The sequence below is a fragment of the Bufo bufo genome, chromosome 4 (genome assembly GCF_905171765.1).
Source record: "Bufo bufo chromosome 4, aBufBuf1.1, whole genome shotgun sequence".
NCBI lineage: Eukaryota > Metazoa > Chordata > Amphibia > Anura > Bufonidae > Bufo > Bufo bufo.
This window is the reverse complement of record NC_053392.1, coordinates 176,125,657-176,146,143: the sequence shown is the minus strand read 5'-3', so window position 1 is coordinate 176,146,143 and position 20,487 is coordinate 176,125,657. Positions and strand designations below refer to the sequence as shown.

At 48.4% G+C, this 20,487-nt stretch overlaps 1 protein-coding gene across 1 annotated transcript; it reads left to right on the top strand.

Annotated features, from left to right (window-relative positions):
* Nucleotides 1-1,381: 1,381 nt before the first annotated feature.
* Nucleotides 1,382-2,021, top strand: LOC121000023 (peptidyl-tRNA hydrolase ICT1, mitochondrial-like). Its single transcript, XM_040431051.1, has one exon. The coding sequence runs from the start codon at nt 1,383-1,385 to the stop codon at nt 1,950-1,952; it is 570 nt and encodes a 189-aa protein (XP_040286985.1). The 5' UTR covers nt 1,382; the 3' UTR covers nt 1,953-2,021.
* Nucleotides 2,022-20,487: the final 18,466 nt, after the last annotated feature.

Below are 20,487 nucleotides of genomic sequence, written 5' to 3'. Positions count from 1 at the left end.
GGGTTTCCCAAGGGCATCCACCTAGCCCTTCCCCAGCGATGGAAGACATAGAATGCACTGACGCACAACCACTTATGTTTCCTGATGATGAGGACATGGGAATACCACCTCAGCATGTCTCTGATGATGAAACACAGGTGCCAACTGCTGCGTCTTTCTGCAGTGTGCAGACTGAACAGGAGGTCAGGGAGGAAGCCTGGGTGGAAGATGATGCAGGGGCGATGAGGTCCTAGACCCCACATGGAATGAAGGTCGTGCCACTGACTTTCAGAGTTCAGAGGAAGAGGCAGTGGTAAGACCGAGCCAACAGCGTAGCAAAAGAGGGAGCAGTGGGCAAAAGCAGAACACCCGCCGCCAAGAGAGTCCGCCTGCTACTGGCCACCGCCATCTGGGACCGAGCACCCTAAAGTCAGCTTCAAGGAGTTCCCTGGCATGGCACTTCTTCAAACAATGTGCTGATGACAAGACCCGAGTGGTTTGCACGCTGTGCCATCAGAGCCTGAAGCGAAGCATTAACGTTCTGAACTTTAGCACAACCTGCATGCAGTGGAGTAAACACCTTAAAAACAAGGAAGTCACTCAGGCTCCCCCTGCTGCCTCTTCTACTGCTGCCTCGGCCTCTTCCTCCGCCTCTGGAGGAACGTTGGCACCTGCCGCCCAGCAAACAGAGGATGTACCACCAACACCACCAACTCCGTCACCAAGCATCTCAACCATGTCACACGGCAGCGTTCAGCTCTCCATCTCACAAACATTTGAGAGAAAGCGTAAATTCCCACCTAGCCACCTTCGATCCCTGGCCCTGAATGCCAGCATTTCTAAACTACTGGCCTATGAAATGCTGTCATTCAGGCTGGTGGACACAGACAGCTTCAAACAGCTCATGTCGCTTGCTGTCCCACAGTATGTTGTTCCCAGCCGCCACTACTTCTCCAAGAGAGCCATGCCTTCCCTGCACAACCAAGTATCCGATAAAATCAAGTGTGCACTGCGGAACGCCATCTGTGGCAAGGTCCACCTAACCACAGATACGTGGACCAGTAAGCATGGCCAGGGACGATATATCTCCCTAACTGCACACTGGGTAAATGTAGTGGCGGCTGGGCCCCAGGCGGAGAGCAGTTTGGCGCACTTCCTTCCGCCGCCAAGGTTTGCAGGGCAACATTCTTTGCCTCGTGTAGCCTCCTCCTCCTACTCGGCTTCCTCCTCCTCTTCTTCCACCTGCTCATCCAGTCAGCCACACACCTTCACCACCAACTTCAGCACAGCCCGGGGTAAACGTCAGCAGGCCATTCTGAAACTCATATGTTTGGGGGACAGGCCCCACACCGCGCAGGAGTTGTGGCGGGGTATTGAACAACAGACCGACGATTACAGCCAACATGGCGGTCGCCGCTTTGCTGCCGCGGTGGTCTGTATTTCGTGCTCTCGGCCCCCTCGGTATCCGTTATTCTTCCGATTTACAGAGCGCCTATAGTTTAGATAAGTTATATCCTGGCGGTGTGGCGCGGACGTCAGAGGTGAAAAGTCCGGATCTTATAGACATTCCTGTTGATCGTCTGACCATCTCGTACAGCAAGAGCAGTGGTCCTGGAGGACAGAATGTTAACAAAGTTAACACAAAGGCTAAAGTGCGATTCCACTTGTCCTCAGCTGACTGGATCCCTGAAGATGTCAGGCAGAAGATCTCTGTGCAGAATAAAAACCGGATAAACCGCAAAGGAGAATTAATTGTAGCTTCACAAGTGAGCCGTTACCAGATGCGCAACCTGGCCGACTGTCTGGATAAAATCCGAACCATAATTTCTGAAGCCAACCAAAAGCCGAAGCCTGTGTCGAAGGAAGATGCTCAGCTAAGGCAAATCAGGTTGGAAAACATAAACAGAGAACGCTTGCGCCAGAAGAAGATCCATTCTTCAATAAAACAGAGTCGTAGTGTAAACTTGGACTGAGGACAAGGCTAACTTCTTACTTTTCTGTGACATGGCCTCCACACTTAGGGAAATTAAACCTTGTCTTGTGCCTAAAACTGAGGTCCTGATGGCATCACGTGGTTCATAGAAACTGCTGGGTGATAAATGGTCAAACTTGTGGCATCCACACCTGGAGTAATACGAATTATGACCAATAAAAGTGACTTAATAAATCTGTGTACCGAAAACTGGCGTCAAGATTCAAAAAAAACAAAACAAAACAGACCGACGAGTGGTTGCTGCCGGTGAGCCTCAAGCCCGGCCTGGTGGTGTGCGATAATGGGCGAAATCTCGTCGCAGCTCTGGGACTAGCCGGTTTGACGCACATCCCTTGCCTGGCGCATGTACTGAATTTGGTGGGGCAGAAGTTCATTCACAACTACCCCGACATGTCAGAGCTGCTGCATAAAGTGCGGTCCGTCTGTGCGCGCTTCCGGCGTTCACATCCTGCCGCTGCTCGCCTGTTTGCGCTACAGCGTAACTTCGGCCTTCCCGCTCACTGCCTCATATGCGACGTGCCCACCAGGTGGAACTCCACCTTGCACATGCTGGACAGACTGTGCGAGCAGCAGCAGGCCATAGTGGAGTTTCAGCTGCAGCACGCACGGGTCAGTCACACTGCGGAACAGCACCACTTCACCACCAATGACTGGGCCTCCATGCGAGACCTGTGTGCCCTGTTGCGCTGTTTCGAGTACTCCACCAACATGGCCAGTGGCGATGACGCCGTTATCAGCGTTACAATACCACTTCTATGTCTCCTTGAGAAAACACTTAGGGCGATGATGGAAGAGGAGGTGGCCCAAGAGGAGGAGGAGGAGCAGGAAGAGGGGTCATTTTTAGCACTTTCAGGCCAGTCTCTTAGAAGTGACTCAGAGGGAGGTTTTTTGCAACAACAGAGGCCAGGTACAAATGTGGCCAGATAGGGCCCACTACTGGAGGACGAGGACGATGAGGAGGAGGTGGAGGAGGATGAGGATGAAGCATGTTCACAGCGGGGTGGCACCCAACGCAGCTCGGGCCCATCACTGGTGCGTGGCTGGGGGGAAACGCAGGACGATGACGATACGCCTCCCACAGAGGACAGCTTGTCCTTACCTCTGGGCAGCCTGGCACACATGAGCGACTACATGCTGCAGTGCCTGCACAACGACAGCAGAGTTGCCCACATTTTAACGTGTGCGGACTACTGGGTTGCCACCCTGCTGGATCCCTGGTACAAAGACAATGTGTCCACCTTACTTCCTGCACTGGAGCGTGATAGGAAGATGCGCGAGTACAAACGCACGTTGGTAGACGCGCTACTGAGAGCATTCCCAAATGTCACAGGGGAACAAGTGGAAGCCCAAGGCGAAGGCAGAGGAGGAGCAAGAGGTCGCCAACGCAGCTGTGTCACGGCCAGCTCCTCTGAGAGCAGGGTTAGCATGGCAGAGATGTGGAAAAGTTTTGTCAACACGCCACAGCTAACTGCACCACCACCTGATACAGAACGTGTTAGCAGGAGGCAACATTTCACTAACATGGTGGAACAGTACGCGTGCACACCCCTCCACGTACTGACTGATGGTTCGGCCCCATTCAACTTCTGGGTCTCCAAATTGTTCACGTGGCCAGAGCTAGCCTTTTATGCCTTGGAGGTGCTGGCCTGCCCGGCGGCCAGCGTTTTGTCTGAACGTGTATTCAGCACGGCAGGGGGCGTCATTACAGACAAACGCAGCCGCCTGTCTACAGCCAATGTGGACAAGCTGACGTTCATAAAAATGAACCAGGCATGGATCCCACAGGACCTGTCCATCCCTTGTGCAGATTAGACATTAACTACCTCCCCTTAACCATATATTATTGTACTCCAGGGCACTTCCTCATTCAATCCTCTTTTTTTAATTTTACCATTGTATTGCGGGGCAACCCAAAGTTGAATAACCCTCTCCTCTGTCTGGGTGCCGGGGCCTAAAAATATCGGACAGTGGCCTGTTCCAGTGTTGGGTGACATGAAGCCTGATTCTCTGCTATGACATGAAGCCTGAATCTCTGCTATGGGACCTCTCTCCTCTGTCTGGGTGCCGGGGCCTAAAAATATCTGACAATGGCCTGTTCCAGTGGTGGGTGACATGAAGTCTGATTCTCTGCTATGACGACATAAAGCCTGATTCTCTGCTATGGGACCTCTCTCCTCTGTCTGGGTGCCGGGGCCTAAAAATATCTGACAATGGCCTGTTCAGTGGTGGGTGACATGAAGCATGATTCTCTGCTATGACATGAAGCCTGATTCTCTGCTATGGGACCTCTCTCCTCTGTCTGGGTGCCGGGGCCTAAAAATATCTGACAGTGGCCTGTTTCAGTGTTGGGTGACATGAAGCCTGATTCTCTGCTATGACATGAAGCCTGATTCTCTGCTATGGGACCTCTCTCCTCTGTCTGGGTGCCGGGGCCTAAAAATATCTGACAATGGCCTGTTCTAGTGGTGGGTGACATGATGCATAATTCTCTGCTATGACATGAAGCCTGATTCTCTGCTATGGGACCTCTCTCCTCTGTCTAGGTGCCAGGGCCTAAAAATATCTGACAATGGAGGGGTTCCAGTGGTGGGTGACATGAAGCATGATTCTCTTCTATGACATGAAGCCTGATTCTCTGCTATGGGACCTCTCTCTGTCTGGGTGCCGGGGCCTAAAAATATCTGACAATGGCCTGTTCCAGTGGTGGGTGACATGAAGCATGATTCTCTGCTTTGACATGAAGCCTGATTCTCTGCTATGGGACCTCTCTCCTCTGTCTGGGTGCCGGGACCTAAACTTATCTCACAGTGGCCTGTTCCAGTGTTGGGTGACATGAAGCATGATTCTCTGCTATGACATGAAGCCTGAATCTCTGCTATGGGACCTCTCTCCTCTGTCTGGGTGCCGGGGCCTAAAAATATCTGACAGTGGCCTGTTTCAGTGTTGGGTGACATGAAGCCTGATTCTCTGCTATGACATAAAGCCTGAATCTCTGCTATTGGACCTCTCTTGTCTGTCTGGGTGCCGGGGCCTGAAAATATCTGACAATGGCCTCTTCCAGTGGTGGGTGACATGAAGCCTTATTCTCTGCTATGGGACCTCTCTCCTCTGTTTGGGTGCCGGGGCCTAAAAATATCTGACAATGGCCTGTTCCAGTGGTGGGTGACATGAAGCCTGATTCTCTGCTATGACATGAAGCCTGATTCTCTGCTATGGGACCTCTCTCCTCTGTCTGGGTGCCGGGGCCTAAAAATATCTGACAGTGGCCTGTTTCAGTGTTGGGTGACATGAAGCCTGATTCTCTGCTATGACATGAAGCCTGAATCTCTGCTATGGGACCTCTCTCCTCTGTCTGGGTGCCGGGGCCTAAAAATATCTGACAATGGCCTGTTCCAGTGGTGGGTGACATGAAGTCTGATTCTCTGCTATGACATGAAGCCTGATTCTCTGCTATGGGACCTCTCTCATCTGTCTGGGTGCCGGGGCCTAAAAATATCTGACAATGGCCTGTTCCAGTGGTGGGTGACATGAAGCCTGATTCTCTGCTATGACATGAAGCCTGATTCTCTGCTATGGGACCTCTCTCCTCTGTCTGGGTGCCGGGGCCTAAAAATATCTGACAATGGCCTGTTCCAGTGGTGGGTGACATGAAGCATGATTCTCTGCTATGACATGAAGCCTGATTCTCTGCTATGGGACCTCTCTCCTCTGTCTGGGTGCCGGGGCCTAAAAATATCTGACAATGGCCTGTTCCAGTGGTGGGTGACATGAAGCCTGATTCTCTGCTATAACATGAAGCCTGATTCTCCGCTATGGGACCTCTCTCCTCTGTCTGGGTGCCGGGGCCTAAAAATATCTGACAATGGCCTGTTCCAGTGGTGGGTGACATGAAGCATGATTCTCTGCTATGACATGAAGCCTGATTCTCTGCTATTGGACCTCTCTCATCTGTCTGGGTGCCGGGGCCTAAAAATATCTGACAATGGCCTGTTCCAGTGGTGGGTGACATGAAGCATGATTCTCTGCTATGACATGAACTCTGATTCTCTGCTATGGGACCTCTCTCCTCTGTCTGGGTGCCGGGGCCTAAAAATATCTAACAGTGGCCTGTTCCAGTGTTGGTTGACATGAAACCTGATTCTCTGCTATGACATGAAGCCTGAATCTCTGCTATGGGACCTTTCTCCTCTGTCTGGGTGCCGGGGCCTAAAAATATCTGACAATGGCCTGTTCCAGTGGTGGGTGACATGAAACCTGACTCTCTGCTATGACATGAAGCCTGAATCTCTGCTATGGGACCTTTCTCCTCTGTCTGGGTGCCGGGGCCTAAACATATCTGACAGTGGCCTGTTCCAGTGTTGGGTGACATGAAGCATGATTCTCTGCTATGACATGAAGCCTGATTCTCTGCTATGGGACCTCTCTCCTCTGTCTGTGTGCCGATACCTAAAAATATCTGACAGTGGCCTGTTCCAGTGTTGGTTGACATGAAACCTGATTCTCTGCTATGACATGAAGCCTGATTCTGTGCTATGGGACCTCACTCCTCTGTCTGGGTGCCGGGGCCTAAAAATATCTGACAATGGCCTGTTCCAGTGATGGGTGACATGAAGCATGATTCTCTGCTATGACATGAAGCCTGATTCTCTGCTATGGGACCTCTCTCCTCTGTCTGGGTGCCGGGGCCTAAAAATATCTGACAGTGTCCTGTTCCAGTGTTGGGTGACATGAAGCCTGATTCTCTGCTATGACATGAAGTCTGAATCTCTGCTATGGGACCTCTCTCCTCTGTCTGGGTGCCGGGGCCTAAAAATATCTGACAGTGGCCTTTTCCATTGTTGGGTGACATGAAGCCTGATTCTCTGCTATGACATGAAGCCTGAATCTCTGCTATGGGACCTCTCTCCTCTGTCTGGGTGCCGGGGCCTAAAAATATCTGACAATGGCCTGTTCCAGTGGTGGGTGACATGAAGCCTGATTCTCTGCTATGACATGAAGCCTGATTCTCTGCTATGGGACCTCTCTCCTCTGTCTGGGTGCCGGTGCCTAAAAATATCTGACAATGGCCTGTTCCAGTGTTGGGTGACATGAAGCCTGATTCTCTGCTATTGATATTGGTTAATTTTTATTTATTTTATTTTTATTTTTATTCATTTCCCTTTCCACATTTGTTTGCAGGGGATTTACCTACATTTTGCTGCCTTTTGCAGCCCTCTAGCCCTTTCCTGGGCTGTTTTACAGCCTTTTTAGTGCCTCAAAGTTTGGGTCCCCATTGACTTCAAGTTCGGGTCGAGTTCGGATCCCGAACCCGAACATTTCCGGGAAGTTCGGATGAACTTCTCGAACCCGAACATCCAGGTGTTCACTCAACTCTAGGTTTGAGCAGAATCCCACCTCCTCCCAGGTGTTGTTCTTTAGGTATTTGGTGAGGCTATTTATTCCTCTTTCTCCCTATAGCCTTTGTGGGTTATAGTTCTGCCTTGTGTGAGCTCTGGAAGTTTGGTGGATCGTCTTCTCTAACACATCTCAAGATAAGTCCTTTTTCCTTTATCTGTTTTGACTAGGCCTCTAAGGTGACGCAGCTCCTTCGGTTGTAGAAGGAGCTGGGTGTATCTTTCCCTCTTCCCTAAAGCTGAAGGTTTGATTCAGTGTGTTATAGTCCTAGGTACGTGGGCATGTGCATATCTACCATACAGATAAGCACATGGGCATAGCAGCTTAGGGAAAGTGTTTTAGGGATTGCTAGGAGGTGACCCCTTTGTTCCCTAGCATTTGGGGCCTAGTCAGTTGTTTTTGTTTGCTTTGCCTTGTTCTGTTTCCTTCCCTTTGTTTGCTGTTCAGAAGCTGCAGTTTTTGGGGTACTTGCTTTCTGCCTCCGGTTTTCAAATGGATCCCGAAAAGGTCCGTGTGGTACTGGAATAGGACTGGCTGGAGAATCAGAAAGCCCTGATGCGGTTTTTAGGATTTACTAATAACTACAGAAAATTAATCCTGAATTATTCCACCATTTTCAAACCTTTGACCGATATGATTAGGAAGGGCGCTGACTTCTCTCTCTGGTCAGATGAGGCATTACAGGCTTTTTCTGCTATTAAGAAATGTTTTGCTTCTGCTCCCATTCTGATGCAACCTGATGTGTCTCAACCCTTCAATGTGGAGGTGACGCATCAGAAGTGGGAGTTGGAGCAGTCTTGTGGCAGGGTCCCTCTCCTAGCAAATGGCGCCCGTGTGCTTTTTTTCTCCAAAAACTCTCGGCCGCCGAAAGAAATTATGATGTTGGGAATAGGGAGTTGTTGGGAATAAGGAGTTCTCTGGTTCTGGAGGCTGGGTGTGTGTTCTGGGGAGCTGTGAGGATACCGATTACGGTATTTACTGATCATAAGAATCTGGCTTACCTGCAATCTGCAAAGCGTTTGAATCCTAGGCAGGCTAGATGGTCATCGTTTTTTACCAGGTTAAATTTTGTTGTCACCTATCGCCCTGGGATTAAAAACGTCAAAGCGGATGCGTTGTCACATAGCTTTCCTGGGGGGGGGATTCGGAGGATCCCGCTCCGATTTTGGCTGATCTGGTGGTGGTTTTCTCTCTTTACCACGAGCTGGAGAAGGAAGTGTTGGGTGCTCAAGAGGAAGCACCTGATTCTTGTCCTCCAGGCAAGTTGTTTGTTCCTTCTGAACTGCGATACAAAGTGTTCAAGGAACATCATGATACTGTCCTTGCGGGACATCCTAGAAGTAGATCCACTGTAGATCTTATTTCCCGGAGATTCTGGTGGCCAGGTTGCGTAAAGGTGTTGAGGGTTATGTAGCAGGTTGTGAGACCTGTGCACACGCGAAGGTGGTCCACAACTCGGCCATCAGGATCTCTTCTTCCTTTGTCCATCCCATCTCGTCCCTGGACGCATTTGTCCATGGACTTCATTACTGATTTGCCAAGTTCCTCTGGGAAAACTGTGATTTTGGTGGTAGTGGACCGCTTCAGCAAGATGGCTCACTTTGTACCATTATCAGGTTTGCCCAATGCGAAAACTCTCGCTCAGGTTTTTATTGATAACATTGTGAAATTACATGGCATTCCCTCTGATGTGGTGTCTGATAGGGGGACGCAATTTGTTTCCAGGTTTTGAAAGAAAGTTATGTTCTCGTCTGGGTATTCAGTTGTCTTTCTCTTTGGCTTTTCATCCTCAGTCGAATGATCAAACTGAGCGCACTAACAAAAACCTGGAGACCTATTTGAGGTCTTTTGTCGCTTCAGTACCAGGTGCATTGGAGGGGCTATGGTCCTGAGGAAAGAATGTGGGTTCCGGCTACAGATGTTAAGGCTAGCCACCTTATGAAGGCCTTTCACAGGGCACACCTGGATAAAGTTGGTCCTGGGTGTCCGGAGGTCACCCGGGGGGGGGGGGGGGGGGGGGGGGGTGGGGGTACTGTCATGCCCTGCCCTGTGGGTGTTCTGAGGAGATCTGTCAGAATTGCTGCACGTGACTCGATTTGACAATTTGTCTTGCTGTGGGTTTGAGCAGAATCCCACCATCTCCCACGTGTTGTTCTTTAGGTAATTGGTGAGGCTATTTATTTCTCTCTCTCCCTATAGCCTTTGCGGGTTATAGTTCTGCCTTGTGTGAGCTCTGGAAGTTTGGTGGATCGTCTGCTCCAACACATCTCAAGATAAGTCCTTTTCCCTTTTTCCTTCTGTGTCTGTTTTGACTAGGCCTCTAGGGTAACGCTAGCTCCTTCGGTTGTAGAAGGAGCTGGGTGTCTCTTTCCCTCTTCCCTACAGCTGAGGGTTTGGTTCAGTGTGTTATAGTCCTAGGTACGTGGGCATGTGCATATCTACTATCCAGATATGTACATGGGCATAGCAGCTTAGGGAAAGTGTTTTAGGGATTGCTAGAAGGTGACCCCTTTGTTCCCTAGCATTTTGGGCCTAGTCAGTTTTTGTTTGCTTTGCCTTGTTCTGTTTCCTTCCCTTATCTTACCTACCATGAGAGTATATTATTGGCATATAAAATCCCTGCTTCAATCAGTTTTTTTGGGGGGCAACTGGTAAATCACACCAGTAGAAATTATTTCTTAAAATAGTGTTTTTCACTCTGTGTAGATACGGTAACGCAGCAAAACCACAAACAAATGCTGCACTACCTAAATGCACTATATAGAAAGTATATTATTGGTAAATAACACCCCTGCCTCAATCAGGTTTTTAGGGGGGCAACTGGTTAATCACACCAGTAGAAAAGATTTTTTCCAATAGCGTTTGGCACTCTGTGTGGCTGCAGTATCGCAGCAGAACCACACACAACTGCTGCACAATACAATTGCACTATAATATACTTTCTATGTTAGAAAGTATATTATACGTATATTACAACCCTCAGTATGTCACACCTATCGATAGCACACCTATACCAGTCCTTAAAAGAACTTTTGTGGCCCTATTAGCTAGCGATTTGTGTCCCTAACAGTCTGTCTCTGCTCCACATAGCAACCTCTCCCTACACTGGCAAAAGACTGAATGTAAAATGGCACCCAGATCAGGTTTATTTATAAGGTAGGGGGTATGTCCATCTGCTGAAACGTCTCAATTGGCTGTCCTGTACCACCTAAAGGATGTGTCATGGTTAAAAGTTCTTCATAATATAAAAGAATATGGCGGGCGCGAATATCGCCATATGTTCACATGTTCGGCGAATCGCGAACATGCAAAGTTCGCAGCGAAATGACCGCCGGGTGAACCGCAAGAACCGCAAGGCCATCTCTAATGATGACTATTATTATTATTGTAATAATAATTATGGGATGCTAGTTCTATAATAGCAGTAACTATCGTAATCCCAGATTTAAAAGAAATAAATCAAACAAAAACAAGAACACTCAATGTCCATATAGAGATGTTGCTGAGCTAAAATTGACTCTGATAACTCTAACACATGGCACAGTGTTATCTGTTATCTTGGGCCATCTGGTGACAAAAACCATTAAAGTACATTGAATGAGTTAGTTTACCTTATTGTGCCATTTTTTTACTTAACGCGTTAATCATCAGTTTTAGTTCAGCTGCATCTGTACATAGTTATACAGACAGAATATTTGGACTCCAAGAAGAGTTGGCAGATCTCTTGGAATTAAGTTTAATTATGTATGGCAATGCCATTTTGAATCATCAAACTCAGCCCCAGTGTCCAAACGCACATTGAGGTGGAATGGCCCACTAAATGGGTCATGACCAGTGAAAAATGGTGTGGAAATGCTCAGAAAACGATTCTGATCTCTCAGAGACAAATTTTTTTAAGTTACCAAGTATGAGTATAGCTGCTACCGATAAAAGGTGGGGAAAACTCAAGCTGGCATTCACCCTCTACCCATTGGGTTGTGTATCCCTGTAAATCCATGTAAATCTCAGTTGAAAAAATTGCCAAAGTATTGGAAGTGAAGAGCTCGAACAAGCACTATCCTTAGATTTTGGGTTATGAATAGAGTTGAGCAAATCAAAGTTAACAAAGTGGAATTCGGTCAGAATTTCAGGAGAAATTAGATTCTCCACAATTGTGAATTTCCTTGCACTTCGTGGTAACGAATAAAATTTTTTCCACTGCACATGTTACAAAGTTAAACTAAGAATCCCGGGAACGAGGGATCACCCATAATGCCGAGCAGCCAGCCAATCAGTCGGTAGATTTGTAAGGAGTAGGGATGAGCGAACCCGAACTGTATAGTTCGGGTTCGTACCGAATTTTGGGGTGTCCGTGACACAGACCCGAACCCGAACATTTTCGTAAAAGTCCGGGTTCGGTGTTCGGCGCTTTCTTGCCGCTTTTTGAAAGGCTGCAAAGCAGCCAATCAGCAAGGGTCATACTACTTGCCCCAAGAGGCCATCACAGCCTTGCCTACTATTGGCATGGCTGTGATTGGCCAGTGCAGCATGTGACCCAGCCTCTATATAAGCTTGGGTCTTGTAGCGCTGCACGTCACTCTGCTGATACAAGCGTAGGGAGAGGTTGCTGCTGCGACGTTAGGGCGAGATTAGGCAGATTAACTCCTCCAAAAGACTTAATTCAGTGATCGATCTCCAGCTGTGGATCATTGAAGTGCTGATATTGAATTGCTCACTTTTTTTAGGCTGCCCAGAGCGTTTTTATATCACTTTTTTCTGGGGTGATCTGCAGCCATTTTGTGGCTTGTGGTGCGCCAGCACAAGCTACCACCAAGTGCATTTAACCATCAATAGTGTGGTTATTTTTTGCTATATCCTACATCAGGTGCAGGCTGAGCCTGTGTCACCCAAGTGCATTTAACCATCAATAGTGTGGTTATTTTTTGGCCATATACTACATCAGGTGCAAGCTGAGCCTGTGTCACCCAAGTGCATTTAACCATCAATAGTATGGTTATTTTTTGCTATATCCTAGATCAGGGTCAAGCTTTCATCAAGTGCATTTAACCATCAATAGTGTGGTTATTTTTTGGCCATATACTACATCAGGGGCAGGCTGAGCCTGTGTCACCCAAGTGCATTTAACCATCAATAGTGTGGTTATTTTTTGCTATATCCTACATCAGGGTCAAGCTTTCATCAAGTGCATTTAACCATCAATAGTGTGGTTATTTTTTGGCCATATACTACATTAGGTGCAGGCTGAGCCTGTGTCACCCAAGTGCATTTAACCATCAATAGTGTGGTTATTTTTTGGCCATATACTACATCAGGGGCAAGTTGAGCCTGTCACCCAGCGCCTAAAAAATAGGCCTGACATTTCTATTCCTCCAAATCAGTACAGTTTTAGCTGGTCAAGTTATATTTAGTGACCGTAAAAGCACAGTTTTTGTTCTGGGTTGAAAAACTATTCCCAAATTTGCCATTCGCAAAATTAGTAGTTTCTGCTATATCAGGCCTACTTTAAATCTATCCCAAAAAGGATATCTTAGATTGAAGGTGCTGATAGTGTCATTCTGAAAAACTTAACACACACGCTACAGTGCAGATACAAGTCTAATTCTGTGATTAAAGGTATATCTGTCACACAGCGCGTAAAAAATAGGCCTGACATTTCTATTCAACCAAATCTGTACTGTTTTAGCTGGTCAAATTATTTGTAGTGACCGTAAAAGCACAGTTTTTGTTCTGGGTTGAAAAATAGAGTTGAGCGAACACCTGGATGTTCGGGTTCGAGAAGTTCGGCCGAACTTCCCGGAAATGTTCGGGTTCGGGATCCGAACCCGAACCGAACTTCGTCCCGAACCCAAACCCCATTGAAGTCAATGGGGACCCGAACTTTTGGGCACTAAAAAGGCTGTAAAACAGCCCAGGAAAGAGCTAGAGGGCTGCAAAAGGCAGCAACATGTAGGCAAATCCCCTGCAAACAAATGTGGATAGGGAAATGAATTAAAATAAAAAAATAAAAAAATGACCCAATATCAATTGGACAGAGGTCCCATAGCAGAGAATCTGGCTTCACGTCAGCAGAGAATCAGTCTCTTCATGCCATAGCAAAGAATCTGGCTTCATGTCAGCACAGAATCAGTCTCTTCATGCCATAGCAGAGAATCTGGCTTCATGTCAGCACAGAATCTGTCTTCATGTCATAGCAGAGAATCAGGCTTCACGTCACCCACCACTGGAACAGGCCACTGTCACACATTTAGGCCCCGGCACCCAGACAGAGGAGAGCGGTCCCGTAACAGAGAATCTGGCCTTATGTCAGAGCAGAATCTGTCTTCATGTCCTAGCAGAGAATCAGGCTTCACGTCACCCACCACTGGAACAGGCCACTGTCACACATTTAGGCCCAGGCACCCAGGCAGAGGAGAGAGGTCGCGTAACAGAGAATCTGGCCTTATGTCAACACAGAATCTGTCTTCATGTCCTAGCAGAGAATCAGGCTTCACGTCACCCACCACTGGAACAGGCCACTGTCACACATTTAGGCCCAGGCACCCAGGCAGAGGAGAGAGGTCGCGTAACAGAGAATCTGGACTTATGTCAGCACAGAATCTGTCTTCATGTCATAGCAGAGAATCAGGCTTCACGTCACCCACCACTGGAACAGGCCACTGTCACACATTTAGGCCCCGGCACCCAGACAGAGGAGAGAGGTCGCGTAACAGAGAATCTGGCCTTATGTCAGCGCAGAATCAGTCTTCATGTCATAGCAGAGAATCAGGCTTCACGTCACCCACCACTGGAACAGGCCACTGTCACACATTTAGGCCCAGGCACCCAGGCAGAGGAGAGAGGTCCCGTAACAGAGAATCTGGCCTGATGTCAGCACAGAATCTGTCTTCATGTCATAGCAGAGAATCAGGCTTCACGTCACCCACCACTGGAACAGGCCACTGTCACACATTTAGGCCCCGGCACCCAGACAGAGGAGAGCGGTCCCGTAACAGAGAATCTGGCCTTATGTCAGCGCAGAATCTGTCTTCATGTCATAGCAGAGAATCAGGCTTCACGTCACCCACCACTGGAACAGGCTACTGTCACACATTTAGGCCCCGGCACCCAGACAGAGGAGAGCGGTCCCGTAACAGAGAATCTGGCCTTATGTCAGCGCAGAATCTGTCTTCATGTCATAGCAGAGAATCAGGCTTCACGTCACCCACCACTGGAACAGGCCACTGTTACATATTTAGGCCCAGGCACCCAGGCAGAGGAGAGAGGTCGCGTAACAGAGAATCTGGCTTCATGTCAGCACAGAATAAGTCTTCATGTCATAGCAGAGAATCAGGCTTCACGTCACCCACCACTGGAACAGGCCACTGTCACACATTTAGGCCCCGGCACCCAGACAGAGGAGAGGTTCATTCAACTTTGGGTTGCCCCGCAATATAATGGTAAAATTAAATTAAAAATAGTATTGAATGAGGAAGTGCCCTGTAGTAGAATAATATATTGTTAAGGGGAGGTAGTTAATATCTAATCTGCACAAGGGATGGACAGGTCCTGTGGGATCCATGCCTGGTTCATTTTTATGAACGTCAGCTTGTCCACATTGGCTGTAGACAGGCGGCTGCGTTTGTCTGTAATGACGCCCCCTGCCATGCTGAATACACGTTCAGACAAAACGCTGGCCGCCGGGCAGGCCAGCACCTCCAAGGCATAAAAGGCTAGCTCTGGCCACGTGGACAATTTGGAGACCCAGAAGTTGAATGGGGCCGAACCATCAGTCAGTACGTGGAGGGGTGTGCACACGTACTGTTCCACCATGTTAGTGAAATGTTGCCTCCTGCTAACACGTTCCGCATCAGGTGGTGGTGCAGTTAGCTGTGGCGTGTTGACAAAACTTTTCCACATCTCTGCCATGCTAACCCTGCTCTCAGAGGAGCTGGCCGTGACACAGCTGCGTTGGCGACCTCTTGCTCCTCCTCTGCCTTCACCTTGGGCTTCCACTTGTTCCCCTGTGACATTTGGGAATGGTCTCAGTAGCGCGTCTACCAATGTGCGCTTGTACTCGCGCATCTTCCTATCACGCTCCAGTGCAGGAAGTAAGGTGGGCACATTGTCTTTGTACCGGGGATCCAGCAGGGTGGCAACCCAGTAGTCCGCACACGTTAAAATGTGGGCAACTCTGCTGTCGTTGCGCAGGCACTGCAGCATGTAGTCGCTCATGTGTGCCAGGCTGCCCAGAGGTAAGGACAAGCTGTCCTCTGTGGGAGGCGTATCGTCATCGTCCTGCGTTTCCCCCCAGCCACGCACCAGTGATGGGCCCAAGCTGCGTTGGGTGCCCCCCCGCTGTGAACATGCTTCATCCTCATCCTCCTCCACCTCCTCCTCCTCCTAGTCCTCCTTGTCCTCCAGTAGTGGGCCCTGGCTGGCCACATTTGTACCTGGCCTCTGCTGTTGCAAAAAACCTCCCTCTGAGTCACTTCTAAGAGACTGGCCAGAAAGTGCTAAAAATTACCCCTCTTCCTCCTCCTCCTGGGCCACCTCCTCTTCCATCATCACCCTAAGTGTTTTCTCAAGGAGACATAGAAGTGGTATTGTAACGCTGATAACGGCGTCATCGCCACTGGCCATGATGGTGGAGTACTCGAAACAGCGCAACAGCGCACACAGGTCTCGCATGGAGGCCTAGTCATTAATGGTGAAGTGGTGCTGTTCCGCAGTGCAACTGATCCGTGCGTGCTGCAGCTGAAACTCCACTATGGCCTGCTGCTGCTCGCACAGTCTGTCCAGCATGTGCAAGGTGGAGTTCCACCTGGTGGGCACGTCGCATATGAGGCGGTGAGCGGGAAGGCCGAAGTTACACTGTAGCGCAGACAGGCGAGCAGCATCAGGATGAGAACGCCGGAAGCGCGAACAGACGGCCCGCACTTTATGCAGCAGCTCTGACATGTCGGGGTAGTTGTGAATGAACTTCTGCACCACCAAATTCAGCACATGCACCAGGCAAGGGATGTGCTTCAAGCCGGCTAGTCCCAGAGCTGCAACAAGATTTCGCCCATTATCGCACACCACCAGGCCGGGCTTGAGGCTCACCGGCAGCAACCACTCGTCGGTCTGTTGCTCTATACCACGCCACAACTCCTGCGCGGTGTGGGGCCTGTCCCCCAAACATATGAGTTTCAGAATGGCCTGCTGACGTTTACCCCGGGCTGTGCTGCAGTTGGTGGTGAAGGTGTGTGGCTGACTGGATGAGCAGGTGGGAGAAGAGGAGGAGGAAGCCGAGTAGGAGGAGGAGGCAACAGGAGGCAAAGAATGTTGCCCTGTGATCCTTGGCGGCGGAAGGACGTGCGCCAAACAGCTCTTCGCCTGGGGCCCAGCCGCCACTACATTTACCCAGTGTGCAGTTAGGGAGATATAGCGTCCCTGGCCGTGCTTACTGGTCCACGTATCTGTGGTTAGGTGGACCTTGCCACAGATGGCGTTGCGCAGTGCACACTTGATTTTATCGGATACTTGGTTGTGCAGGGAAGGCACGGCTCTCTTGGAGAAGTAGTGGCGGCTGGGAACAACATACTGTGGGACAGCAAGCGACATGAGCTGTTTGAAGCTGTCTGTGTCCACCAGCCTGAATGACAGCATTTCATAGGCCGGTAGTTTAGAAATGCTGGCATTCAGGGCCAGGGATCGAGGGTGGCTAGGTGGGAATTTACGCTTTCTCTCAAATGTTGTGAGATGGAGAGCTGAACGCTGCCGTGTGACATGGTTGAGATGCTTGGTGACGGAGGTGGTGGTGGTGTTGGTGGTACATCCTCTGTTTGCTGGGCTGCAGGTGCCAATGTTCCTCCAGAGGCGGAGGAAGAGGCCGAGGCGGCATCAGCAGAAGAGGTAGCAGGGGGAGCCTGAGTGAGTTCCTTGTTTTTAAGGTGTTTACTCCACTGCAGTTCATGCTTTGCATGCAGGTGCCTGGTCATGCAGGTTGTGCTAAGGTTCAGAACGTTAATGCCTCGCTTCAGGCTCTGATGGCACAGCGTGCAAACCACTCGGGTCTTGTCGTCAGCACATTGTTTGAAGAACTGCCACGCCAGGGAACTCCTTGAAGCTGCCTTTGGGGTGCTGGGTCCCAGATGGCGGTGGCCAGTAGCAGACGGACTCTCTTGGCGGCGGGTGTTCTGCTTTTGCCCACTGCTCCCTCTTTTGCTACGCTGTTGGCTCGGCCTCTTCCTCCGAACTGTGAAAGTCTGTGGCACGACCTTCATTCCATGTGGGGTCTAGGACCTCATCGTTCCCTGCATCGTCTTCCACCCAGTCTTTCTCCCTGACCTCCTGTTTAGTCTGCACACTGCAGAAAGACGCAGCAGTTGGCACCTGTGTTTCGTCATCATCAGAGACGTGCTGAGGTGGTATTCCCATGTCCTCATCATTAGGAAACATAAGTGGTTGTGCGTTAGTGCATTCTATCTCTTCCACCCCTGCGGAAGGGCTAGGTGGATGCCCTTGGGAAACCCTGCAAACAGAGTCTTCAAACAGCATAAGAGACTGAGCCTCAAGTTATGCAGCAGACAGTTTCCCTGATATGCATGGGGGTGATGTGACAGACTGATGGGCTTGGTTTTCATGCGCCATCTGTGCGCTTTCTGCAGAAGACTGGGTGGGAGATAATGTGAACGTGCTGGATCCACTCTCGGCCACCCAATTGACTAATGCCTGTACCTGCTCAGGCCTTACCATCCTTAGAACGGCATTGGGCCCCACCAAATATCGCTGTAAATTCTGCTGGCTACTGGGACCTGAGGTAGTTGATTCACTAGGACGTGTGGCTGTGGCAGAACGGCCACGTCCTCTCCCAGCACCAGAGGGTTTACTAAGACCACCACGACCATGTCCGCGTCCGCGTCCCTTACTAGATGTTTTCCTCATTGTTACCGTTCACCACAATAATAAAAAAATTATTTGGCCCAATGTATTGAATTCAAATTCAGGCCTTTTTTTAGAGGCACCTAACACTATCTGGCTATCTATTTAGGTACCGTATTACACTAATACAGGCACAACAGTAACGACAGATTGAGCTAAATATAAATTGTAGGCCTAGTATTTAGGCGCTGGGTGACAGGTATACGTTTACGGACAGAATTAAACTTGGAAATGCACGGTAGCGTGTGAAGTTATTGAGGATGACACTATCCGCACCTTCAATCTAATATACCCTTTTATGGATCAATTTAAACTTGGCCTGATACAGCAGAAAAAAAATATTTAGGGGATTGCTAAGTTGGGAATTGTATTCAACCCAGAACAAAAACTGTGCTTCGGCAGACAGCAGACAGTATTACAATTGGCTAGCCACAGCTGAAACACCAGATTTAGGGTACTGCTATTTTGGCTAATTGTATTTTACCCCTCAATAAAATAGCAAGCACAGCCAAGCCCCTGATGTAGGATATAGCAAAAAAATAACCACACTATTGATGGTTAAATGGACTTGGTGGCAGCTTGTGCTGGCGCACCACAAGACACAAAATGGCCACCGATCACCCAAGAAAAAAGTGACATAAAAACGCTCTGGGCAGCCTAAAAACTGTGAGCAATTAAATAGCAGCAGTTCAATGATCCACAGCTGTAGATCGATCACTGAATTAAGTGTTTTTGCTGAGTAAATCCCTGCCTAATCTCTCCCTAACAGCAGCAGCTGCAACCTCTCCCTACACTGATCATAGCAGAGTGACGTGCGGCGCTACGTGACTCCAGCTTAAATAGAGGCTGGGTCACATGCTGCACTGGCCAATCACAGCCATGCCAATAGTAGGCATGGCTGTGATGGCCTCTTGGGGCAAGTAGTATGACGCTTGTTGATTGGCTGCTTTGCAGCCTTTCAAAAAGCGCCAAAAAAGCGCCGAACACAGAACCCGAACCCGGACTTTTACGAAAATGTACATATACAGTTCGGGTTCGCTCATCCCTACACATATAGACTGCAATTTACCTAATATAGTGCTGTGCATAAAGAGGAAAATTATAAACCAATAATGAGAATCATTACTGATTTATAATTTCCCTCTTTATGTAAGATAGTTTATGTTATGTGACAAATAGGCAATTAAATATGCGAGTGAATCGGGTCGCATAAGGGCTGTATGCTATTGGGTTGGCTTGGTCGAATAGACGAAGATAGAGAATATAGCGCTATATTCGCTCTATTCGACAATTCTACCAAGCCAACCGTAAGTAACTGTTGGCTTGGTAGAATTGTTGAATGTCGAATATAGCGAATATAGCGCTATATTCTCTATCTTCGTCTATTCGACCAAGCCAACCCAATAGCATACAGCCCTTATGCGACGCGATTCACTCGCATATTTAATTGCCGATTTATCACATAACATAAACTATCTTACATAAAGAGGAAAATTATAAATCAGTAATGAGAATCGTTACTGATTTATAATTTTCCTCTTTATGTAAGATAGTTTATGTTATGCGATAAATCGGCAATTAAATATGCGAGTGAATCGGGTCGCATAAGGCTGTATGTTATTGGGTTGGCTTGGTCGAACAGACGAAGATAGAGAATATAGCGCTATATTCGACAATTCTACCAAGCCAACCCATTAGTGATAGTAGTAATTTTTACTATCACAAAATTTGTCATACTAAGTTACTAGCACTAATTTAGTGATATTAAAGTAAATTACTAATATGACTAATGGGTTCAGATGGAAAAAAACGAATATTCGTTATAACGAATATATTTTAATATATTTGAAATATTCGCAAATTTACGAAGTTGTAATATTCGTACGAATATTTCGCTATTCGAATATTCACGCTCATCCCTACTAATCATGTGTTAGAAGTACATGGGGGGAAACCTGAGGTCCTCAGGTTTTCGGCATTGGAACTTGTCAAGGAATCCCAGAGGAGGGGTGACTGGAATTGACGGATTCTACAAAAGGAGTCCGAATGGATCTACCATTTTACATCCCAGTCTCTGATGTAAAGACTAACTGTTTTGTGCTTTTTGTGATAATATTTTCCAGGTGTCTCTGGTGTGGAATTGACTTATTTTGGCAATTGTTCTTCAGATCTACACTCACCTAAAGAATTATTAGGAACACCATACAAATACCTTGTTG